The sequence below is a fragment of the Rhinoderma darwinii genome, chromosome 8, assembly GCF_050947455.1.
Source record: "Rhinoderma darwinii isolate aRhiDar2 chromosome 8, aRhiDar2.hap1, whole genome shotgun sequence".
NCBI classification, from domain to species: domain Eukaryota; kingdom Metazoa; phylum Chordata; class Amphibia; order Anura; family Rhinodermatidae; genus Rhinoderma; species Rhinoderma darwinii.
Window position 1 is genome coordinate 113034482 of NC_134694.1, and position 27094 is coordinate 113061575.

Consider the following 27094-nt stretch of genomic DNA (forward strand, 5'->3'; position numbering starts at 1 on the left):
CCTCTGACCTCCCGTTGAAATCAATGGGAGGCAGAAAAAGCGTTTTTTGCCCGCGGTACTAAATGGCGGCAGGAGACAAAACGCTTCGAAAACCGTGGCAAGAAAGTGCAGGCAGGTCAAAATCTGCCGCAAAATTCCTGAAGGAATTTTGAGGCAGATTTTTTCTGCCTGCAAAATACTCTGTGTGAACAGGGCCTAAGAAAGACCAGATAGAGGGAAAACTTGACACATTTATCATACATACTAGAGATCCAATGAAACTAACTGGTACAATTTTTTGGCATGGGACATACCCAAGTATTCATGGCGGGGCACACAAATACAGGAAGAGCATACAAATTCAAGAGGAGGGTTTAATTTGAACCTATAGCCAAGGGCAAAACTAGCGGATGTGCAGAATGAGTAGTCACACCTGGGCCTTGGAGTCTGAGGGAGCTCAAATGCCCCTCTGCCAGATAAAAAGACACCTGTTACCGGCCCAGGAGCTTCAAGTTACGCCTCTGCCCATAGCATCAGTGCATCACTGAGCCATGATATCAACTAATACAAAATGTTTTCCCCCCCATATAAGATATTTGTCAGGCCAGATCTTTTTAGCCCCTCAGTCCCATTGCACAATCGAGCCCCGACCAATACCCAACGTATGATATTGACACAGTTTTAAGTAGGGATCTTCGAGGCCCAGTCCGGTTACACAACAGCCGAAGAGCCACTTTTTTTTTGGTCCAACTTTGACTTCTCGGAGTAATGGGCACTCGGCCCGTCTCCGAGTCTTTGAACTCATCACGATACCATGACAATCCCAAAAAATGTCTTTCCTTCTGTATAGTCTACAAGTTCAGGGTGGCTGACGTGGACGTATATCTTTTGTTCTTTCTGAAGATTCACCAGCCTTCCTAGGCTCAGGCTGGCATGCCAACTTTCTTGTGGACCTCTAACACTTTCTGTGCCAAGGATCAGGGTAAAATTTTCATTCCTGGAGTCGTGCCAGGTGATGACTTGGCTGAGCAGTGTTAAGTTAGTGACCGTTCCTTGAAATGAGACTTGGCAGTAGACATAGTAAAGACCTTCTCTGGGTGTCACTACGGCTGTACTGGTCGGGTGCTTAATTTTCCGGGTAAATCCCACCTCGGCCTCGGACATCCATTTCATGGTGTTTTTTTGTGCTGGACTCTTACCTGGAGAGAGAGGACGAAATCTCATCACAGTGTGAATGGCAATACCAATCGGGCACCTACTTCTGTGTTCAATTCTCCTATAGCACCCATGGAATGCTGCTCACACAGCTGAAATTTTGTTACAATGTATCAGTGTAACTCACCAATCAGATGTGCAGCCGGTTTTCTGACGTTCTGTTTCTGCCAGTTATTATTCTGATTGGCTGCTGGAAATGATTGGACATTAGTTAGTCAACAGCTCCTGTCTGTATAATGTACATTACAGAGGCAGCATCAATTCCTATGTAAGCAGATCTTAGAGCTGCATGTATGGATATAGAATTGTATACAGACTCACCCTATCCTCACAACCTAGCTGCATTCTCATCCACCATGCTTTACACTGCAGCAGCACTGTTTGTTCAAATAGAATGATTATAAACTACAAGCAGCTAAATCAACATAAGCAATTTGCACCAGTAGAAAGATGAATGCCACATCTAGACTGAGCCTCAAACATATAGCACTGGCGCTCTATTACTAAACACACCTTCAGACCTGACTAATAATACATTAATATAATAATGGAGAACATTTGTAGGTCAGACCATCCCATCCCAGCAAGTTGACATGCCCTGACTTTATAGGTATTTGAATTTGTTTAATCCATTTTTATCTATCTATCTATCTATCTATCTATCTATCTATCTATCTATCTATCTATCTATCTATCTATCTATCTATCTATCTATCTATCTATCTATCCATCCAATATCTATCTATCTATCTATCTATCTCATATCTATCTATCTATCTATCTATCTATCTATCTATCTATCTATCTATCTATCTATCTATCTATCTCATATCTATCTATCTATCTATCTATCTATCTATCTATCTATCTATCTATCTATCTATCTATCTATCTATCTATCTATCTCATATCTATCTATCTATCTATCTATCTATCTATCTATCTATCTATCTATCTATCTATCTATCTATCTATCTATCTATCTATCTATCCAATATCTATCTATCTATCTATCTATCTATCTATCTATCTATCTATCTATCTATCTATCTATCTATCTATCTATCTATCTATCTATCTATCTATCTATCTATCTATCTATCTCATATCTATCTATCTATCTATCTATCTATCTATCTATCTATCTATCTATCTATCTCATATCTATCTATCTATCTATCTATCTATCTATCTATCTCATATCTATCTATCTATCTATCTATCTATCTCATATCTATCTATCTATCTATCTATCTAATATCTATCTATCTAATATCTATCTATCTATCTATCTATCTATCTATCTCATATCTATCTATCTATCTATCTATCTCATATCTATCTATCTATCTATCTATCTATCTATCTATCTATCTATCTATCTATCTCATATCTATCTATCTATCTATCTATCTATCTATCTATCTATCTATCTAATATCTATCTATCTATCTAATATCTATCTATCTATCTATCTATCTATCTATCTATCTATCTATCTATCTCATATCTATCTATCTATCTAATATCTATCTATCTATCTATCTATCTATCTATCTATCTATCTCATATCTATCTATCTATCTCATATCTATCTATCTATCTATCTATCTATCTATCTATCTATCTATCTATCTATCTATCTATCTATCTATCTATCTATCTATCTATCTATCTATCTCATATCTATCTATCTCATATCTATCTATCTATCTATCTATCCAATATCTATCTATCTATCTATCTATCTATCTATCTATCTATCTATCTATCTATCTATCTATCTATCTATCTATCTATCCAATATCTATCTATCTATCTATCTATCTCATATCTATCTATCTATCTATCTATCTATCTATCTATCTATCTATCTATCTATCTATCTATCTATCTATCTATCTATCTATCTATCTATCTCATATCCATCTATCTATCTATCTCATATCTATCTATCTATCTATCTCATATCTATCTATCTAATATCTATCTATCTATCTATCTATCTATCTATCTATCTATCTATCTATCTATCTATCTATCTATCTATCTATCTATCTATCTATCTATCTATCTATCTCATATCTATCTATCTATCTCATATCTATCTATCTATCTCATATCTATCTATCTATCTATCTATCTATCTATCTATCTATCTATCTATCTATCTATCTATCTATCTATCTATCTATCTATCTATCTATCTATCTATCTATCTCATATCTATCTATCTCATATACTATTTATCTATCTATCTATCTCATATCTATCTATCTATCTATCTATCTATCTATCTCATATCTATCTATCTATCTATCTATCTATCTATCTATCTATCTATCTATCTATCTATCTATCTATCTATCTATCTCATATCTATCTATCTATCTATCTATCTATCTATCTATCTATCTCATATCTATCTATCTATCATCTATCTATCTATCTATCTATCTATCTATCTATCTATCTATCTATCTATCTATCTATCTATCTATCTATCTATCTATCATCTATATATCTAATATTTATATAACTCATATTTATCTAGCTTTCCATATTTCTATGTCATATCTATCTGTCTATTTCGGTTCCTCCATTAATCACAGCAGTGACAAAGGTTGCCATTTGTCATATACTTTTCTTATCAATAAACTTATGACACAAATTCCATGCTATTGATGATATTACCTTTTAGCCTCGGTCTGATTGATGTCTGTAAAAGAAAAGGGACAGGGATTTAATATAATGGAAAATTAAATTACAGTGGGAAGGAGGGTAAACATTGCGACGTATAAAACTAGTTGTGTCTAGATAGATAGATAGATAGATAGATAGATAGATAGATAGATAGATAGATAGATAGATAGATAGATAGATAGATAGATAGATAGATAGATAGATATGAGATAGATAGATATGAGATAGATAGATAGATAGATAGATAGATAGATAGATATGAGATAGATAGATATGAGATAGATAGATATGAGATAGATAGATAGATAGATAGATAGATAGATAGATAGATAGATAGATAGATAGATAGATAGATAGATAGATAGATAGATAGATAGATAGATAGATAGATAGATAGATAGATAGATAGATAGATAGATAGATAGATATGAGATAGATAGATAGATGATAGATAGATAGATAGATAGATATGAGATAGATAGATAGATAGATAGATAGATAGATAGATAGATAGATAGATAGATAGATAGATAGATAGATAGATAGATAGATAGATAGATAGATAGATAGATAGATAGATAGATAGATAGATAGATAGATAGATAGATAGATAGATAGATATGAGATAGATAGATAGATAGATAGATAGATAGATAGATAGATAGATAGATAGATAGATAGATAGATAGATAGATAGATATGAGATAGATAGATAGATAGATATGAGATAGATAGATAGATAGATAGATAGATAGATAGATAGATAGATAGATAGATAGATAGATAGATAGATAGATAGATAGATAGATAGATAGATAGGATATTTTTTAGTTTTTTTCCAAACCAGGGCCGCTCTTTTCTATCCTCCGGGCGCACAGTGTAAATCTTCATTGCTTTGTCATATAACAAGTCTACTATGGAAACAATGCAGCAAGGTCTCTTTAAATAAACCATCGCCTGGCATGACTCTACCTGCTGCTGCCAGCTGACTACTTTACATAATGTGATGATCCACTGACAGCCACATAGCAGCTCAGCAGTGGCACTGATCTAGATCACCCCTTCACTCACTATCAGAAAATCGGGTCACAGGCCCCCCAAAACAATGGCAGCCACAGATCCCCTCTATCCGTGCCGTGCCGCTCACAGTGTTCCTGACTGCACGGGCAATGGTTGGCAGGGCTACAGGCGACTTAAGTCATGGCTGAGCTCTAGCCTTAGCGGTAAAATTTAAAGCTAAATTACCAGTTTCTATATAACTATTCGATAATTAGTGGACTGGTATTGTATATTGGTGCCAGTAAATTACTGTAAAGCATCTGAAAAAATAAACATGTTAGGCCTCTATCGCCACCTAGTGTTCATATCACAATGCAATTTCTACAACTTCTTTTACCTTTTATCAACCTGTGGCTCTCCAGCTGAAACTACAGATCTCAGCATGCCTAGAAAATTGCAGACAGATAAAAGGTCCCATAGATACTATCACCTGTCCCTCATATCCTGGGACAGCCCCGGGTTTAAAGGGGTAATCCTGGATTTAAAAACAAAGCTTTGATGCTTTTTTAAATTACAAAAAAGGGTCTGCTTTTTTACATTAATAGCACCACTCCTGTCAATCAGTTGTGCCAGGTTTTGAAGTATTCATGTGTATGGGGCTGAGCTGCAATACCAGACACAACCTGTGGACAGCAGTGGCGCTCTTTCTGGAAAAATTGCTAAATATTCAATTTATTAATTTCTGACTGAATGCAGGGCAGTGTACCTCAACCGGTGGCTCTCTAGCCTTTGTAAAATCACTATTTCCGGCATGCCTGGACATGATGGGAATTGTAGTTTTGCAACAGCTGTATAGCCGCAGCAGTGTGAGGAACGCTAATTTAGGAACTGTGTTTTTGCCATTTTACTATATATCATTATAGGAGCCATTTGGCTTTCCAGTTATATGTAAACAGGGTCAGACTGGACTCCTTCAGCTCACCGGAGATGAGACTGGGGGCCCACCTACCAGCTATATACATGTGCATGTCTCCTTTAATTGTATCATAAACTCTGTTGGACCTGTTGTGACTGTGGCCCATGATCACGGGTCTGGGGAAAACTAAGAATCCTCCTGTTCTTTGGTGGGCCCGTGATACCCTTTCCCCAATTAATTGGTTACCTTTACCCTATACCTGCCAACTTATTTATATGGCCTTTAGGAAGAGCCTGATCCAAACTTTTCAGACCGCCAGACCCGTTTGTTCAGACCCCCAGACCCGTGTGTTCAGATCTCAGACGCCACACGCTTTGTCAGCCCTCAGATCAGAAAATGTGACTGATCAGGCAGAGAGAGTTGTGCTGCCTATGCCGCCCCGCCAGACACAATATTCCCGCTGATGTGGCCACATTATACAGAACAATGCGGCAGCGCCCCCAGTGCATGTGCCCCTGCCGTCTAAGCTGACTCTGATGGCACAGCACCCAGAACCAGGGTTAGAAACGGGAGATTGCACTGGTACGCTCAAACTCTCCACGGAGGTCTCCCCTTTTTCCGGGAGCCTTACGCACATTTCTGGAAAGTTGACAATAACCCTCATCATCTGTAAACCTACAAATACATATAAGCCCTCATGGACCGGAGCTGTATGCACAATGTAAACAATGCGTCTCCCCCTGTCTTACTATTCTGACCCCTCATCTCTCTATCGGGGATTTCAGGCTCAACCAGCCATTGGCTTCTCCAGAATTTCCCGGTTGCTTTCTAATGACCCGTGCGCCCCCTCCTCCATGTTCTCTTGCTCTCACCCGCTTATCAGTTCAATGAAAGTTTTATCAGCATGACATTTTGTAAGTGATGCCAAAGTGAGACTAATGCACACAGTAGTACATAGAGCTATACATAATTGATACGCACAGAGTGCGCCGAGGAAGGTTAACCCATACCTCACCAATTGCTAAGAATAACCATGTCCAGCATATGCCTTGGAGGCTACATTTGGCCCTCAGGGCTTTGCATGGAGCCCATATCAGTCAGGGCAAAGGAGCTGAATCTGTCATTTAATTGTAATTTGAGTGCGTCATGAGAGAAGGGGACATGATAACTGGATCTGCAGTCCTGTGTAAAACCACTTAGAAAATATATTGTGATATAATTGATGAGATGTGTCAAATGGCAAACTCAGCCCTGCTACATCTTCAGGTTGGAATCTATTATCATTATAAAACCAGCATGACTGTGATTCTATTCTGTAGTTGTGGTGCTGGTTATAGTAGTGTGAGGTAGATAGATAGATAGATAGATAGATAGATAGATAGATAGATAGATAGATAGATAGATAGATAGATAGATAGATAGATAGATAGATAGATAGATAGATAGATAGATAGATAGGTTCCTACCATCCCCAGATATATGTAGGCTTAGTCCCAGTTCTGGGTGTATGTGCAGCGTAGGTTCCCACCTTACAGAGGTCGCCTTGTCGTGGCAGGTGGGCTCACACAATTTGATCAAAATGTGCGCTAAGAACCTCCCTATTGTATGTAGATTTAGCTTTAGTGCATATTTATTTATATTTAGCGGCTTAGGTGGCATTAGTGTTCGCAGTGCGCTGTCGCTATTTTCTTGTGTGCTGCTAGATAGACAGATAGACAGACAGACAGACAGACAGATAGATAGATAGATAGATAGATAGATAGATAGATAGATAGATAGATAGATAGATAGATAGATAGATAGATAGATAGATATGAGATAGATAGATAGATAGATAGATAGATAGATAGATAGATAGATAGATAGATAGATAGATAGATAGATAGATAGATAGATAGATAGATAGATAGATAGATAGATAGATAGATAGATAGATTAGATAACTAGTACATGTAGAAATAAAGATGTCCATATATTATAAATAACATAATAAAATGTTAAAAAAAATGTATAAAATCTAGGAATACACTGATGCAATTATGAATATTATATGTAATAATTTTTAGTAAACGTTATAATAATAAGAATAAAAATTATATTAATATACAACATGAAAGCAGCAACTAAAAAAGGAAACAAATCATATTGGGGTTTTTTAAATGATATATACCAGTAGATGTCGAGTATGACATGTTTTAATGATGCATTACATCTCCTCCCTCATCTCTGTCCTACCCTCTCCACGTTCTGCCACTGATCTAAGATTAACATCCCCAGAATCTGAACCTCCCATTTCCATCTCCAAGACTTTTCTCGCGCTGCACCAGTCCTCTGGAATGGCCATCAATATCTGATCGGTGGGGGCCCATCTCTCGGCCCTCCTGACCATCCACTGTTTTGAAAGTGCCGCGGCGCTCGTGTTTCCCCTTTATTGCTCAATCTGCTCAATACTGTCAAACGCCGACCCACTTGTAGCGGCAATTCACAGTATTACAGCCCCCTCCCATTCTCGGAAGAAGGCTGCAATACTGTGAACCGCCACTAAGAGTGTGTCGGCATTTGACGGTATTGAGCACTAAAGAGAATGAAGGGAAAGCAGCGCTTGCTCGAGCACCGCAGCCCCTTCAAAACAGCTGATCGGCAGGGGTGCCGAGAGTTGGACTCCCACTGATGAGATATTTCATGGTCTATCCTGAGGATAAGCCATCAATATTCTCTATCCGGAGAACCCCTTTAATGCCCAACATCCACAGTTTATGCGTTCCCAGAAAACACATCTTTTTAGACAGTTCTATAACATTCCCTAATCTGACTCCTTTTCTTTGCACCCCTTTTACATTAGTCATCAGAACCTGCCCCCTTCCCAGAATCCTTCATGTCACACACAGATACTGGCTGGTGGCGGCTCCTGCAGCTTTATGTTACTACCCCATATGTATAAATGATGGCTGGAGCATTGTACTGTACAAGCACTTCACCTCTAGTGTCACCCCCTATAGATTGTAAGCTCTTGTGAGCAGGTTCCTCACTCCTTTTGTTTGAATTGTTGATAGTTTGTACACGTTCCCTCTGAATTGTAAAGCGCTACAGAATATGTTGGCGCTATATGAATAAAGATTATTATATTTATGATGACTATTATTATTATTAATTATGAATTTTTATTTTATATATAGCAATATATTATTAGTAGTATTATTATTATTATTATTATTATTATTATTATTATTACTATTATTATTAGTAGTATTAGTATTGTTATATTATTATTATTATTATTATTATTATTATTACTATTATTATTATTATTATTATTATTATTACTATTATTATTATTATTATTATTATTATTATTATTACTATTATTATTATTATTATTATTATTACTATTATGACTATTATTATTATTATTATTATTATTATTACTATTATTATTATTATTATTATTATTATTACTATTATGACTATTATTATTATTATTATTATTATTATTATTATTACTATTATTATTATTATTATTATTACTATTATTATTATTATTATTATTATTATTATTATTACTATTATTATTATTATTATTACTATTATTATTATTACCATTATTATTACTATTATTATTATTATTATTATTATTATTATTACTATTATTATTATTATTATTATTATTACTATTATTATTATTACCATTATTATTACTATTATTATTATTATTATTATTATTATTATTACTATTATTATTATTACCATTATTATTATTATTATTATTATTATTATTATTATCATTATTATTATTATTACTATTATTATTATTATTACTATTATTATTATTACCATTATTATTATTATTATTATTATTATTATTATTATTATTATCATTATTATTATTATTACTATTATTATTATTATTATTATTACTCATATTATTATTACTATTATTATTATTATATCATTAAATATAATTTAATATAATATAAAAAATTAACATTTTGGAAAATCCTTGTTTTTTTATGTTTCGTTGACATCCTCATATTAAAAGACAATTTATGCAATTAACTTATTGTTCAAATACACTATACAGCAGTGCTACACTATACAGCACTTCAGGCGATTTGTGGGTTCAGGTCTGAGCCCCCAAAGTCCATTAATGACCTAAACACTTTTTTAATATAAAAAATAATAAAAACAAATCAAAAATAAAAACCTAGAAAACAAGTATAACTATTCCTATATTATAGTGTATAATATATACATGTATATTGCTGTAACTGGCACGTCTACCACCCCTGTGGGTTAACCTCTTACCTTTAGTTTGGCCTCTGCGCTTGGTACAGGCAATGGCACAATCGCCATCAGAAGTGGCAGCAGCTGAACCCAGTTTGCTCTCATTGCTTTGCTCATGAACATCTGCAGACAGCTGCCGTGCGAGCGCCTTATACAGAGTGGACGGGGATGCCCCAACCACAGCATCCTGTCATTTACCTATCCAAGTTGTGATGAGGAAGGGGGATGGGTAGGGGGGAATATGACATATCAAAAGGGGGACTCCCCACATATGGAAATCACCCAGAAAATGGTTTTAGGAGAAATTTTTAAATAAAAAGTTTTGTGTGTTTTTTTATTTTTATTTTACCGCAAGATGAAATATGATGAATTTTTGGTGTCACATTATAGTATATTTTATATGTCCATCATACTCCACCACAGCGCTATTCATAAAAGACTTGCTGACTTGATCTGCTGCCCTAGCAGTGGTTACAATATATTTTCAACACTCAGAATTCATTTCAGATCTCCGAGGGATAATCCACATGGGCATGGGAAGAAGAACATAGGCACGCTCTATTTTATATGGGTAGTCCATCTTGACTGGCCATACAGCGGACATAATTAGGACAAATCTACTAGTAAATTAGGTCTAACTAGACTAGAGGCAACTATCTTTGGCACCTTAAAGGGGCTGTCCAAACTGGACAACCCGTGTCCATATACCCCATTAAGGTCATAGAGTGGGGGGTCATTCGCTCAAGACCCTCCTCTAAAAGCCACAGCTGAGAGCAGGTCCCACTCTTAAGGATTTGGCACAGCAATGTATTATATGGTCAGCTATTCATTTCAATGAGCAACATGTAATACTATATTTCCCCTGTAATGGCCACTGCAGGGAATGTGTGCGGCTGACCACATCTTCCTCCCGTAATAACAGCTGATCGATGGGATTACAAAAGCCGATTGCCATGGCAAATGCATTCTGAAATAGGGTTGTCTAATTGATATAGCCCCTTTAGGCCTAACTCCACTGCAGTAACTACATACGCTTACATTATTATTACACACTTCTGCCGAATCTATACTATGTTTACTACTCCTTTTGCAGCTCCCCTCTCATTGGTTTATTATACAAGTGGTTGTACTTCATGTTGCCTAGTAACCACTTGACTTCTTTTCTGGGTGACCACCTTTTGAGTACATGTTTCTACATATACAAAAATTAACATATTACTTTCGATCTAGTGGACTAAAGACTTCCATGCTACAGAGGCCTCCTGTTGGTCTCACTGCAGGATGAAAGACAAGGGCTAAAATGTGAAGGAACAAATTTAGGGGGGCTTGGGGAGGACACTGACGCACACTTAGGCTTTATGCCCTACTTCATCAATTAGACATGTCACTAGAGTACCAGAGGATCCTGGTCCCCAGCTCTGACACAATAATGGGATCCAAAGGTCCGGACAAAGACAATACCATTTGGAGATGACTTTGGAGCCAATCACCTACCACCTTTCTTATGGAATGACTCACAAATAACCTAAAAGACCTTATTGATTAAGTGTCTTGTGTATATAAATGGAGGGTGGGCCCTCAGGATAATTTTCTCTGGTGGACCCAAGGAACCTGAGTCAGATGCAATATATATAAGAGCCTTGTAGAGTTTCATTGTTTATACAGATGGAAGAACCATGTTTGAGTCACAGCTCTTGACCCAAGTGGGAGATCCCCCTCCTATGAGACAGACGTACCCTACAAGACTGTTTGATAAGGGGTTCTGCAAACCCTTTCAATCCTGGAATCCTGGTGTAAAGGGTTTGCCAGACACAGGTTCTGTGTCGATGCCCGGGGTTAATCAGCCTTCATCAGCTCCAAGGTCTGCTAGAGTGACGCGATCGGTTACCACTCAGGCTGGCAGGCTGAGGAGAGGGAGAACCTATCACAGCCTGGCCTGATGGTTCTAGCTCCCGCCCCCTTGGTCTATTTATACCCTCACTTGCAGCATGTTCCTTGCCTGTAATTGTCTCTTTTCCTGGTTCTGCGATTCCTGCTATTTACCTGATTGACCGCTGTTACTTATTGACCCCGGCTTGACTGACTATTCTCCTGCTCTGATTTTGCTACTACGTACTCTCCTGGTTTGACTCGGCCCGTTCACCACTGCCTGTTGCTCACGGTGTTCCGTGGGCAACTGCCCCTACTTCCCCTTTGCTTCTGTGTGCCCTTGTCTTGTGTTGTCTGTCTTGCACTTATTGAGCGTAGGGACCGTCGCCCAGTTGTACGCCGTCACTTAGGACGGGCCGTGCAAGTAGGCAGGGACTGAGTTGCAGGTAGATTAGGGCTCACCTGTCCGTCTCCCTACCCAGAGTCATTACACCTGGAAAGTAATACAAGAAGAGGTTTCTTTGCATAGTCTTTGGATGCCATGTCAGAAACAACTCGGCATGACCGGGAAATCAGTAGAATGTGCACATTCATACATCTATAGTGTGATTGATTGGTTTGTGTGGGTGTCTTCTTTCTTTATGTACTTTACATTTGTCCATGTTTTGCTTTACAAATAACATCTTGGTTGGTCTGACATCACGATGGCGGCTATGACAAAGCGCCCTGTTGACTGCATGATGATGGTCATCGCTTGTCAAAATACTAATTAGAGGGTGTTGACTTGTCACATTGTACCATTGTCTGTACTATACTGAGTATTTTGCAACATTGCAGATGAGCATGACCGAAAACAGGAACGATCAATGATGAAGCTTTGAAAATCAAGAGACCTTAGTACTTGTAGTTGACATTGAGGACCTTAGGAGACATTTCTCCACCAAACTCATAACAGATCAAGAGCAAACGGCTGGATCTAGCCAACATCAGACACTCGTATGTCTAGACTTATTAACATTGGTACAGTACTAAGTGTCCATATGAAATTGGTCAAGAACAATAATCTAATTAGAGTCGCTAGTTATTGTTCTGGCTCTAATGAGACTCTTCTCCTTGTTCTCCATGGCCTGAGGAAGACACTAGTTCAGTGTTGAAACGCGTAGCCACCTATTGTTCAAATAAATAATTGTTATATACCTTCTATTTTTCATTGACTTTCCACTACAACCACGCAGCAGCACCTTATAGGATCCTCCTTTTTACTTCCTTCGTATGCTTCTCCTTGTTCTGGCATTGATGAGAGTCCTTGACATTAGAGTCCCCATTTTTTGCTCGGGCTTTGATGAGAGTCTCTTCTTCTAGCATTGATCAGAGTCCCAGACATTAGAGCCCCCATTTGTTGCTCTGACAAGTGTCCCCATTCTTTGCTCGGGCTTTGATTAGAGTCTCTTCTTCTAGCATTGATGAGAGTCCCAGACATTAGAGCCCCCATTTCTTGCTCTGACAAGTGTCCCCATTCTTTGCTTGGGCTTTGATGAGAGTCTCTTCTTCTAGCATTGATGAGAGTCCCAGACATTAGAGCCCCCATTTCTTGCTTTGACAAGTGTCCCCATTCTTTGCTTGGGCTTTGATGAGAGTCTCTTCTTCTAGCATTGATGAGAGTCCCAGACATTAGAGCCCCCATTTCTTGCTCTGACAAGTGTCCCCATTCTTTGCTCGGGCTTTGATTAGAGTCTCTTCTTCTAGCATTGATGAGAGTCCCAGACATTAGAGCCCCCATTTCTTGCTCTGACAAGTGTCCCCATTCTTTGCTTGGGCTTTGATGAGAGTCTCTTCTTCTAGCATTGATGAGAGTCTCAGACATTAGAGCCCCCATTTCTTGCTCTGATAAGAGTTCCCATTCTTTGCTCGGGCTTTGATGAGAGTCTCTTCTTCTAGCATTGATGAGAGTCTCAGACATTAGAGCCCCCATTTCTTGCTCTGATAAGAGTCCCCGTTCTTTGTTCTGGCTCAGATGGGAGAAGTCTATGTTTGTCTACAAGTCTTTATTCTGGAAGTCACGTTGTTCCAGAGTGATGATGAAGGTGAACACAAGGTCATTGTGCACCACGTCCCCGCTGTGTTTTTCTGCATCTGCTCCTTCTTTTACATCATAAACCTTCTGTGTCTGGGAAGTCACCTATTTGTATCTGGGATTCTAGCTGTGTGACAATGCAGTCATGGGGGATGTGCTCATATAGGACATAATGGCTAATGACGTGCGCTTTTATGTCCTCGGAGATGCAGGAGAGAGCCATCTGTCTGCAGCACCCATACACCTCACTGCACGCAGACGCATGTACCCTCCCTGCCAGCCACTAATGGCACTTCCAGGACATGGGTTCACAGTGCGCCCTGTCTCCGGTATAATTCCATTATTGTCTTCCATACATACTGATAGATATTTCCATGTCTCCACAATACACTGGAATTTGCATGCACAGAAGTCATGTTACTTCGAGGATTTGAAAACCATTTCTAGAGAAAATCTGCTGCAGTTGAACGTGATCTATTGTTCTCTGATATCAGCCATTTCAGGAGAGGCTGACTACAGTGTTGTCAATGAGATGGGAGAAGTCCAGAAACATTCCTGCCCCCCACGATTTCTACTTTATCTGACATATCTCCAGTACAGAGAACCTTCAGATACGGGGTGTACATATAGGGCACAAAGGTATCAGCTGCACCTGGGCCCTGGTATGTGAGGGGCCCAAAAGCCCATCTGCCACATAAGAATACACCAGTTTTATAAATGGCACACGGTAGTTGATGGCCCCGTTACAGGTGTTGCATCGGGGCCCCGGAGCTTTAAATGGCACCTCTGTTCAGATACATTTATGTATAGACGTGAACAATACAAAGCCAAATATACTATATACAGCAGAATACTTTGAAGTCCCACTCTTCTTTCATCCGGGAATGCCCCCCAAACCATCCAGAAACACCCAACTTTTGATGCAAATTAGAATAAACTCTGCCTACTTTGTGGTCCGGTTCGCAGGACTGTCCCCTGTATATCGGGACTGTTGGCCACTTTGCGAAAATATCTGGCCAGTCATATGTAACACCTCTTATTGGTGAAGAGCCGCACCAGTGTGGTGAAGGTCATTATACCCGGTGCTGTACTATGGAAGGATGTCTTATGGAGGCCCTGTGAGGCTGTTATGGGGGGAACTGTGATAGTTTGTTTTTTTGGGTCACCATTAGGCTGTTATAGGGGCATTAACGTTGTTACTGTTATGGAAGCACTGTGGCATCTACTCTTAATAGGGCCTTTTTGTCTGACCCTGTTACGGTGGCACTGTGAAGCTGTTATGGGGGCATTGTGACTGTCACTGGTATGGGAGCAATGTGGCCTCTACACTTACTGGGAAATTATTTCTGGCCCTGTTATTGTGGCACTGTGAGACTGTAATGGGGGCATTGTGGATGTCACTGGTATGGGGGCACTATAACTACTCTTATTGGAGCATTGTGGCTAGCTCTATTATGGGGGCACTGTTGCTTTTACTCTTATTGTGACACAGAAAACCATGTTGAGAGCTCCACCACATGTACTAAACCTTTATTAAAGTTAATACCCATCATTCTGATTTCAGATCTTAATATCTGTACTGATTAATCTAATAATATATCTGTATAGGGGAGCCCTCGTTTTCTGAAACGTTATATAATTGTGGCTGCCCGCAGCCACCACTAGAGGGCGCTAACTGTGTATGGTAAATATGCCACTGCTTGAAGCCACCAGATGGCGCTCAAAGCAGTGACAACTACACCCTCAATGGAAACTACAGCTTATTAACTCATAGTGTGCAGGTAAATATATTCGGCCGGTCATAGGGATCATGTTAGTGTGAGGAATTGTCAAGACGGCAGATGACATTTAATATTTGAATATTCCCCAATGCAAAAGTCGTCAATTGCATATAACACTATTGTTAATTGTTCTTGTCTAATCACTTTACGGTCGGCCAATCATCTTCTTCATAGGTAATTCTAAAGTTCCTGCTGTAGTAGATCCAGAATGTGCAGCCACAGATATTGATCCAGTAATATAAGATGGGTAAATATGCAAACAGTATTAGCGATGTGGTATCAGGCCGCTGCCAATACACAAATCTTCCCTCCATGTGATTCTAAAATTCATCCTGCCCACCGGTGGCTAGAGGGTCATCCCAGACACTGAACCATATATCTTTATAGGGTCGGAGCTCTGTTTTTTCTGGTACAGGGTTTAAAGAGGAGCTGTCACCTCTCCTGACGTCTGTTTTATTAAATAATTGTATTCCCCATGAAATAACCATTCTGCAACATGTTTTCTTAGAACTCTACGTTGTGCCGTTCCTCTGTTATTCCTCCAGGAAATTGATGAATCAATTGACAACTGGGTGTTACCATTCTCCTTGTCAAAGGGGCGTGTCTCTGCACAGTCTGTCAGCACTGATTGGACAATGTCAGTCTGTGTAGGGACACACCCCCAACTGGTAACACCCAGGTGTCAATTTATTCATCAATTTCTAGGAGGAATAACAGAGGAACTGCACAAGGTAGAGATCTAAGAAAAGATGCTCCAGATTTGTTATTTCATAGGAAATATAATTAGGGGCTTTACACTGGGCGATTATCGGGCAGACAAGTGTTCATATGATGCTCGTTGCCAATAATTTCCCTGTGTAAGGAGGGCAGCGATCAGCAGATGAACGAGCGAACGCCCAATCATCTGATGATTGTATCGTTTTAAAAAAGTGAAATATTATCGTTGTCGGCAGCACATCTTGGTGTGTAAACAGGAACACGCACTGCCGACATGATAATAATGTATGGGGACGAGCGATCCGAGTAACGAGCGCTCGTCCCCATCCATAGCTCCGTGTGACAGGAGCAAACGATCGCCGATCAACGAGGTCGATTATCGGCCGGTGTAAAAGGGCGTTAAGACTCCATGCACACAGCCGTGCCCGTAATTACGGCCCGTAATTATGGGCACGGACGGCCGTGCCCCTATTATAAAGTATGGGAGCAAGGTCCGTAAAATAAAAAAATAGGACATGTCCTATTTTTTTCTACGGCACGGACACCTTTCCGTAAACATACGGAAAGGGGTCTGTCGGCCATAGAAATTAATGGGCCCGTAATTACGGGCGTTTTTACGGTCGTGTGCATGGGGCCTAACTGCTACGTGTGAATATATCCTTAGAGCTCTGTATGAAAGAAAGAGAGAGCCCGGGAAACATGGGTGGTGAAGGCCTCGGGGCACGCGCCCTTTGTGCCCTTCCTAAATTCCTGCCCTTCCTCCGACCGTATCAAATTAAATAATTGTGTATTGTAGCCCCAGACGACTGCAGATAACATCATGAATCTGAAAAAATCCGCAGCGGCAAATATAGAGAGCTGCGCTGAACCTCTGCTTGCAATTTCCTTACAGAACACTGCAGGTGGAGCTCCCCTTTAAGCAATTGTCTCAGTGCAGACGGCTGCAACACATGGGGGGGATGGTCAGATGGTGCAATCGCTAAATATTACGCAGGTTGTCATGGATGTCAACCACAACGCACAGGTATTTCTAACATGGCGAGTCCTTGACCAGGAAGAAGCGGCTCGGCACATGGAAAATAATGATTTCAGGACGCGTGGCAGGACGGGTTTGACTGGTGAAGATGGGTCAGATGAGTCACGTTTTCACAAGGAGGAACGATTCGACTATGAGGACACAATATGAGGATTAAAGGGCAAACAATGAAAACCAACACTAGATCCGAAAGTCCCCCACATTAATTACTGGGAAGGTCAAAAAATAACATTATATATACGAATGTAGCAGAGATGAGTTTGTTATTTTGCTTCTAAAGGAAATGTCAACCAGCTTTACTAGAATCCTGAATGTCAGAAGGTGAAAAAACAACAACATTTAAATATGCAGATGTAGCAGAGCTGAGTTTGTTATTTAGCTTCTACAGGGATTGTCAATTCTGAATGGCAGAGAGGCGACAAAAAAAACAACATTATATATGCAGATGTAACAGAGTTGAGATTGCAATTTATTAGAATTCATGATGACATGAGAATATATTATCTACGGTATTACATTTTTACATAGGACTGCAGGGTGCTATTGTGATGGGAAAAAAATACATGTAGCAGAGCTGAGCGTGATATTCTACAGAACGCATGGTAATATCACAATATGCTGCTGGTGGATTTACATATGACTGCAGATAACCCGAATGTATAATCCTAGAAACATATCAAAATGCAGAAAAAACAACATAAATACAGATGTAGCAGAGCTGGGTTTATTATCTAGCGCAATATGCTGTGTTATCGCAATGTAACGTGTGGTTTTTCATCTCAGATATTGCAGATATGTCAGTGACAATTAAAACTATCAATCATTGTAGTAGTCCTAGAGATCAAGAGGTAAAAAACGAAATTACAAAAAATTCCGGCTGTAGCAAAGCTGAGTTTGTCATTTGCTAAACTCACGTTGTTTTCATGATGTGTTGCTTGTGGTTTTAAACAGGTCTACAGTTAATTCTATCTTATTATCTAAACTAAGAGCTGTATCACTATGAACGAGACAAATTCAGCTCTGCTACATCTCTACTTACACACAAGCCTTGGTCATCCATAATTTATGCGCTGAGTTTTGCTTGTGTTATTTTCTCCATTGATTGCAATGGAAACCAGGTAAACTGCAGCGTTTTTTAGATTTGGTGGTAGATGTGGTTTTAGAAGTAATTACAGAAACATTTCCTACGACGGCTTCTTTACAAAAAAAACGATGGCGCAATCATTGAGAAAACCTCCGCTTTACCCGCTTGTATCATTATATAGTGCCTGGTGTGGGCTGTGATGCGGCTAAACATAGTAGAGGTGTAGAAAGTCTTGTCATCACCCAGGGCAAAGATTTAGTTGGTATCTAAATACCCTGGCAGAAGGTAGACAGGCGTATTGGCACCCCCCTGGCACCTCGGGCACAAGTTCTGCCAGCCCCCCTAGTGTTGCAGCTGAACATAGTCTGACAGTAAAGTTTTGCCCCAAAAATAATTGTCTGTCACACTGAGATGCGGGACCCCAACCATAAACAGGAATAGTAATAGGCTGTCTCCGTAGGCCCAATCGAATGGAGCGGTAGCGGACTTATGTGAACGGCGCCCCATTCAAAATCGACCTCACTGCGATAGTGCAGTGAGGAGCGGGGGTTGGGACCACCATTATAGTGATCTATAGGACCCCCAACGATCATACATTGATCGCCTATCCTGTGAATAAGTGATGAATGTTCTTAGTTTGAAAACCCTTTTCAATGATAAAATTGGGTTCACCTGCAGTCGCCACTAGGGGGAGCTCACTACATAAGGATTTATACAGCTAGTAATGAACTCATTGGGAGCTGCATAAACCTGTATGAATTGAGCTCCCCCTAGTGGCGTCTGCAGGAACATTTTAGAATTGACCTCGCAGTTTCGGGCCCTCTCTTATCAGGGGTCCAAGAGAAGTAGAATTGTTTCCCTTAATATCAGAAAATTTTAATTATAGCAGGTTATATTGTCAAATAAAGCTTAATCATGGTAAAATGAAAGTTTCCACAGCTTTCTAATATATGTTTGAAAAACGGTACCATTTTTAATATCTCTGCTTGCTGTCAGTGAATGGGAACATTCTTGTTTGCATCCAAAGCCTGAAACCCTGTACAGACCAATATAGACAATCTTCTGTGGACTGATACATTTTACCTGCACTGGTACATTGTAGCAAACTATCAGGATGGGAGAGAGATTTTTGCTGTTGCTGTTTTTGTAGCTACAAACCTCAAGGATCACCAGTCAATCCCTCAGGCGTCCTCTTCTGACACGTCGTTCCATTCTGCTGTCTCTGGGAAAGCTGGGTGATAACCTATATGGCATTTATAATGACTTCCCCAGGAGTAGTCACCCAGCTTTCCTAGACTTTTGAATGGAAACGGATCACTGCGTATTCAGACTTGCCGTTCAGGAATCAGGGACAGCTGGATCAGTGTTTTCATTACAGCCCATGTCTTTTTTATATCTCCTCACACAAATAAATGTATTCTTATGTACTACACGTATGTATAATATAATAAACTGTAACAGCCTCCACAGAGATTGTCATCCAGCTTTCCCGGAATCCCGAAAGGCATATTTGCTTAAAGGGGTATTGCCATTTTAGACATTTACAGGATGTGCTATAAATGTCTGATAGATGAGGATCCTACCGCTGCCACCTATCTCCCAAATTAGGGTCCCCCAACCCCGTCCAGCCTGCTGATGCGCCCGCTGCATCAAGGCGGAGAGCGAATGAAGCGGTGGCTGGGATTCTGGAAACAGCGGAGCACCCCGTACTGTGGATATGCCATAAATGTCTAAGATCGGAATACCCCTTTAAGTACGAGGTAGATTTTCCATTGAGGAATCTGGCAAAGCTGAGTGACAACCCCTTTATAGCTGTTATATTAATTATCACCCAGCTTTCCCGGAAACGGATATAACTAAGGAAGTAACGACTCCACAGAAGAGGACAACTCAAGGACTGGATTCCTTTTCCACTACAACTCCTATCATTGATCATGCGGTGTAGTGTAAATTCTGCAACTACAACCCAGCGCAGGTGATAGAAATCAGGTGAAGGTAAGAAATCAAGAATGAGACACAGGAAGGAGAGAAGACAGAGAGGAAAAAAGGAGGAGGAGGAGGAACAGGAGGAGGAAGAAGAGCAAAGACAAATCACTGGAGAGAGCAATATCTCAGGGGAGGGTATGACAATATATACAGATCACCTGGGGGGTGGAAACTAATGCAATGGGGTGGGCAGCAGACAGTAGAGATCTGCAGGTAGGTCGCAGGGGGGTAAATGATAGGGTGTCAGGAGAGGGAGGGGGCATCATGCTGCAGGGGGGTGCAGTGGGCAGCAGGTAGCTGTGGCAGGGGCATGGTCTCTGTTAGGGGAGATAGAGGGTGGAGAGATGGAAGAACGTCATGGATGGAGGGGTGGAGAGACAGACAAGACACACACACATACACAGAGACACTGCAGTGACATAGCAGAGGGAGACTCCCAGACATTGCAGGGGAACCACAGGAGCTGACAATCTACACTGCAAGGTGAGTGGGTGCAGGGCTGGGCACCTCTACCTGCTGCACATGTCTCCATCCCCCAGACAAGTTATGTCTTTGTATCAAGCTCAGGAAGTGCAGTGGCAACTGGGTTTCCTATAGGGGTCATAGAGGAGGGGAGGGGGGCATGCTGATCATTACTGATACTGAGGGTCTCTGCCTGCCAGTCATAGAGGCTATTTTCTAGTCCTAGTGGTAATTCTGGTCATCTCTGCACCAGGGGACATCACAAGGTTTGACCACAGTCCTAGCTGTCAGTTGAGATGCATATTGGGCTCTGCTATTCCATGTTTTGCCCAGGGTGTAATGTGCCCTGCAGCAGGGTAATGCCACCACACTGGCACTGCATCCTGTCCTCTAATACAACTACACTCTGCTATTCCATAATGGCACTAGCACCTGGACCTACCATTCCTGCACTAATACCCCCCTTCCAGTTACAAGGCACTACATCTTTATCCTGTTCTCTAACTCTGTAATAACTATATGACTCTGCTATTCCACCGTGTCACTAGATCCTGCAGTGTGATGACCCATACGTTCCTGTATATTACTGCAGTTCACATTACCATCCCTGCACATGAATACATCTGTCCATCACAACACTGCTGTAACTCTGCTATAACTACACTCTGCTATTCCTTCATTCCATTAGACCTTGTGACGCTATAATGACCCACACTACATCATTACTGCTATTCCTGCACTCCGTCACCATTCTAAAGCACTGCATACTCCTGTCCTCTAACTCCGCTATAACTGCTCTCTGCTATTCCATAGTGTCCCTGGACCCTGCAGTTCTGAAGTGACCCATACTATGTCATCTATTTTACTGCACCTCAGACCACCATTCCTGCACACAATCACAATTATAAATCACTACATTCTTCTACTCCTGTACTCTAACTCAGCTATAACTGCTCTCTACTATTCCTCACTGTCACTACACCCAATCTGACCCTCTATAATACTCTACCATTCCTGTACTAGGACTCCCTTCCAAACACACAATTGTAAATCACTACATCCTTCTACTCCTGTACTTTAACTCTGCTATTCCTTCGTATTACTGCACCCTGCAACACCGTAATGACCTGCACCATAATATTAATATTTCATATGCCATTCCCACTCTAGTACCCGCTCCAAATAGTAAGGGTATGTTCACATGCAGTGGTTTCAGGCGTAATTCAGGCTGTTTACGCCTCGAATTACGCTAGAAAAAACGTCTCCATTACGCCTCCAAACACCTGCCCCTTGCTTGCAATGGGATTTACGGTGTTCTGTTCCCACGAGGTGTAGTTTTACGCGTCGCTGTCAAAATATGGCACGTAAAAAGACGCCCGCGAAAAAGAAGTGCAGGACACTTCTTGGGACGTTTTTGGAGGCCTTTTTCATTGACTCCATTGAAAACCAGCTCCAATAACGGCCGTAAAATGCGCAGCGAAAAACGCGAGTTGTTACAAAACGTCTGAAAATCAGGAGCTGCTTTCGCTTGAAAATGGCTCCGTATTTTCAGACGTATTTTGCTAAGCGTGTGAACAGACCCTTAATCCTCTAGCTCAATTATAACTACACTCTGCTATTCCTTGCCTCACTACACCCTTTTAGCTACTTTGGCTGCTTCCTTGTAGTAACACAATATAATCTTAATTTTTTTCAACCCATTTATCTCCAGTAAGTTCATAAAAACGTTTCTGCTCACTCTACAACATGCTATTTTCATATACAGATGTAGCAGAGCTCAGTCTGTCATTTATTGTTTGGTCTGTTAGGCAAATGATAATGTAGGAGATTTACAGTTCCCTGGAAAAACACACATCCTATCACAATGTGTTGTGGCTAATGACAAACTCTGCTCTGCTGCATCCTCCGATGTACACAGATCATTATGACACCCTCATACTGCATGTATGGACGCTCGCTCTAAATCTGTGTCCGTCATGCTCCATCTTCCTTCTCATCATAATACATAGATAATCGAGCTCTTCGTCCTTCACTGCAGCCCGTAAATGTCCCCTGCTTTATCCTTGACGTTGTGTCCCCCTGTCACCTCCAAACACATCTCAATGTCAGATCATAACTCTGCTATTCCGCGCAGTGCGCTGCACTATGCTTAGATTATCAAACCTACAATATTGTCATATCAACCTGCATTAACCCCTGCAGTGTTATTGACTCCCATGTGTCTGCTATTCCCACGCCGTCTGCTCTCGTCAGTCGTTATGTGCCGCCTATAGCTATCATTAATATGTCCATAAAATCTTCACACTCTGCTGCTCCCGGGTGTTTGCACTGTGTCATAATCTTTGGTACCCTATGGCGTCTGATCCCCGTACACTGCTACTACCTCAAAATGCGTCTCCTACCTCAGCCCTTTATACCGCAGCTCTCCAGTTGTCATCGAGACCACCTTCTCCCACCTGACCCAGTACACCATTCAAGTCCAGTATACAGAGCCGATTGTGGTTTGTGGAGGCTCCTGGGCAAACCGGTTTGGGGCCCAATGCCTTTTATTATAATTTTTTTGAAAGGCAGGAAATGGGGTGTTATACTTGCCAGAATAATGTTAAAATAATAACCCCATATAGTGCCAGATAACCTTACCATATAGTGCCCATATAATACAACCATATAGTGCTTACACAATAGTGCCATACAGTGAATAGATAACAGCGCTATAATACCATTGCTATGTAGTGGTAAAGAAATGCCATACAGTTTCCTATATTGTACCACCATGCAGTCCCCATATAATACGGCCACATAGTACTGCCATATAGCACGTACATAATATAGTGATCGCATTACATTGCTATATAATGCTCAAATTAAAAATGTTCTACAGCCAGAGCGGGCGCCATAGCTTAAGTTATAGTAATATTCGGGGCAGGATTGCCCCCGTGTTAAGACCCTACTTGTATAACTATAAGGTTCTTGTACTCCATTATTCCTACTTTCCTCTCTTGGCGGCCATTAACAGGCACATCTCTAATTTGATCGAATACCGTAAAGTGAAGATTGGACCCTACTGTGCATGGCACTGCCAGCCAGCACAACAGAGGCCTGGCCGTTGTTTGCGCCCACTTTTTTCCAGCCTACGTAGACGAAAATGCCCCTTCCCTTTATTGTTAATGGTGCCCGTGTGGGGTTATCTGTGGGGGCTCCTCTGCATACAGCTCTGGTCATCGCCCCCTGACGCTAGCGCTCTGTAATATCCTGATTTCAAAGACTACTTAACCTACGGAACCTCTCGAAAGATCCCTCGAATAGCTTATCCATCGTTTCAAGTGGGCACAAGCCGTCACCCATCGCCATCCTACCCTATGTCTGTTTGTGTAATAAGCATCTTGTTCTCCTTCACGACTCCCACCCCCCATTATATCTCCAGATCTCCCCATCCAGACTCCCATTATCCCTGTCCACTCCTCATCCACCGCAGTGTGACTATCTCTGCACTGTCTGCCCTGCAGCCTCTTCTGTTATTCCTGCGCAGTGTTTGTTGTGCGCTATCTAATTATTACTTGGCGAGGAACATCTGTATATCCATGTAAACAATGGTAATGGAAGGCAAAGCAATGGGAGCGGCGGCGTGCATACTTTTGCACACGTGCATGGACATACAGGCCTTGCATGTGTGTATCTGTCATGTCAATAACCACAAAGCGACTGGATGAAATAGTCGTGTATGACACGGCTATAAACAGCCATAAATTTACTGACGCTATACGTCAGGAGCTAAGCCCTTGTCAGATGTCACGATAAATGGCTCCGTCTTTCTGTGTATTTTATACAAATTCTTTCCTTTTTATGGTTTATGGAGTAGAAGTGTTTCTACGGCTCGAATATTTCTTCCATTTATAAAAAATACTGTTTACTGAATCATTGACCCTGCTTTCCCAGGCTCCTGAAAAGCAAGCAAGGTAGAGATACGGTCGCAGGGAAGGTATCGCTAAATAACTAGGGGATTTTTCACATTGAGGGCTCTAGGAAAGCTGGGTGATAACCCGTGTGGGAGCTATAATGGCAGCCATATTGGCTGTCACCCAGCTTTCTCAGAAACCGATGTAACTTTGACATCGCTTGATGAAAGAGAACTTGAAGGAAAACGCTGCTCTTTTTATGATATATGACAGATAAAATCGAGGAGTCATATGAAAATATTTCTATTTATTTGTCATGAACTAATTCAAGTTACACATTGGGCCTCAATTATCAAAATTGTCTAGCAGTAAAACCGGCCTTGTTGCTCATAGCAACGAATTACAGAGCTACTTTCATTTTTCCACAGCAGTTTAAGAAATGAAAGCTGAGCTCTGATTGGTTGCTATGGGCAACAAGCCCAGTGTTACTGTTAGTAATGAGGCCCAGTCCGGTATCTCTCCCCAGTGCAAATTCATCAAGTGGTGCAGGGGCTTCATGAAAATGGTGTAGAAAATGCCGGCAATACATTGATAAATTTGTACCAATGTTTCTTCATTTCTGATGGTGTTCTGTTACCAAAGAACAGTGCATTGTGGGAGCTTAGATGACAGAGCTAAGCTGTTAGGGTATGTTCACACTGACCTGCCTGCACTTTCTCTGCCACGGATTTCGCGTCCTTTTTCTGCAACGGCCATTGAGCGCCACGGGCAAAAAAAAAAGCTTTCTCTGCCTCCAGTTGATTTCAACGGGAGGTCAGAAAAGAAGAGCGTGTCGCTGTTTTGTTCCGCTCGTGGGTGAGGCAATTTTGGCAGTTTTTTGGCGCGGTTCCCTCGTCCAAAAGTGCGTAATAAAACTATGTGTGAACTGGGCCTAAGTTCCCATGTTTGACAGTGGGTGGGGGCTACACTGCTGTCTGTTTCCATGGGCAACCAGCAGAATTTGAAAGCAGCTGTGTATCAGAAAAACTTAACCAGTTCAGGACCGGGCTATTTTGAGCCTTCAGGACACGGTTTAGCCATTTTATGCACGCATTAGTTAGACGGCTAGAACTTTTCTTTTTTTTTTTCTGGGTTAGTGACGTGGTTTTTGCTGCCTTTTTTCATTAACAATGCAGCTTTCTTTTACAAAAATTTTTATTCACATAACTTTTTTGCTTTTTCAGAATTTTTAGGCTTATCTTTGAAAAAATAATAAAGAAATATGCTTTTTTTTTATTCTAGATTTATTTTTTTTCTGGTAATAATATAGTGTAACCCTAAAATAGACTTTTTGTTTGATCGTCGTTGTCTACTGAAAATTTTGATATATTACATGTCTATTGTAGAGTAATGGGGTCAGATCTAGCGCTATTATAACGATTGGCAGGGGGTACTGTATTTTTGAGGGGGGTATTTTACGTGTATATTTTATTTTTGCTCTTTTTATTATATAACCAGTATCGTAAAGCTTAGACTCTGTTCACACTGGCCTCTTGACTGTGGTGAATCTAAACGGCGATTAACAGACCCCATTGAGTTATGTCAAGTTAATGGAAATTTTGAGACCAAGAATAGCGCTGCATGCTGACTGCACCCCCGACGGAGACCCCTAACGCCAATGGGAGCAGAGCCTAACTTAGCTTATAATCTATATACGTTTTGTGGTACATCACTCCCCCACCCCCCCCCCCCCCTTCTCCGCTACTCTCTTAAAAGGGGACGTAGAAAATTCAGAACGGAAACGAGTGTTAAGCCATTTGTCATACAATCTCACGCACATGTGGCGGAGTATAGGGGTCTGAGAAGGGGTCGATCACCCTCCGGCAAGTAATATGAGATGCCCCGATACCCGAGCCATCCACGTAACCGCCATGTTGCCATATCTACTGATGATATTTGTATAGGGAGGTAGCCTGCATCCGGATATGAATCCGGCCTATATACAGGACAGAGGTCAGGTGTAGGTAATACCCCTGGCGGGGCTGTTATGATGTTCCCACGCAGGATTCAGCCCATAAAGCTATAAACGCACACAAACAAGTATGTAATTATATAAT

The 27094-nt window shown here is 40.7% G+C and overlaps 2 protein-coding genes and 1 long non-coding RNA gene across 5 annotated transcripts in view; 1 reads left to right on the top strand and 2 right to left on the bottom strand.

The window, feature by feature from the left end:
* Positions 1 to 783: 783 nt before the first annotated feature.
* LTB (lymphotoxin beta) lies at positions 784 to 1152 on the bottom strand. Its single transcript, XM_075836701.1, has one exon. It carries the CDS (start codon positions 1150 to 1152, stop codon positions 784 to 786), a length of 369 nt encoding a protein of 122 aa, XP_075692816.1.
* Position 1153: 1 nt separating this feature from the next.
* On the bottom strand, positions 1154 to 25911 carry LOC142659870 (uncharacterized). The gene is made up of 4 exons (XR_012850381.1): positions 25702 to 25911; positions 3889 to 3913; positions 1322 to 1384; positions 1154 to 1178 (listed from the first exon to the last, which is right to left on the bottom strand). It is a non-coding gene; the product is annotated as an uncharacterized LOC142659870 (long non-coding RNA).
* LOC142659867 (regulator of G-protein signaling 3-like) overlaps positions 20831 to 27094 on the top strand; it is a 36901-nt gene continuing 30637 nt past the window's right edge. Inside the window, exon 1 of one of the 3 annotated variants that reach the window (XM_075836409.1) lies at positions 20831 to 20853. The gene's annotated coding sequence lies outside the window, so the exon portion shown is untranslated. Of the gene's footprint in view, positions 20854 to 20958; positions 21124 to 27094 lie in introns of those variants that run through there. The other 2 variants (XM_075836410.1, XM_075836408.1) reach the window with 2 other exon arrangements.

Coding starts and splice junctions, on each gene's coding strand:
- LTB (XM_075836701.1), bottom strand. CDS start 1,152: ATGAAATGGATGTCCGAGGCCGAGGTGGGATTTACCCGGAAAATTAAG.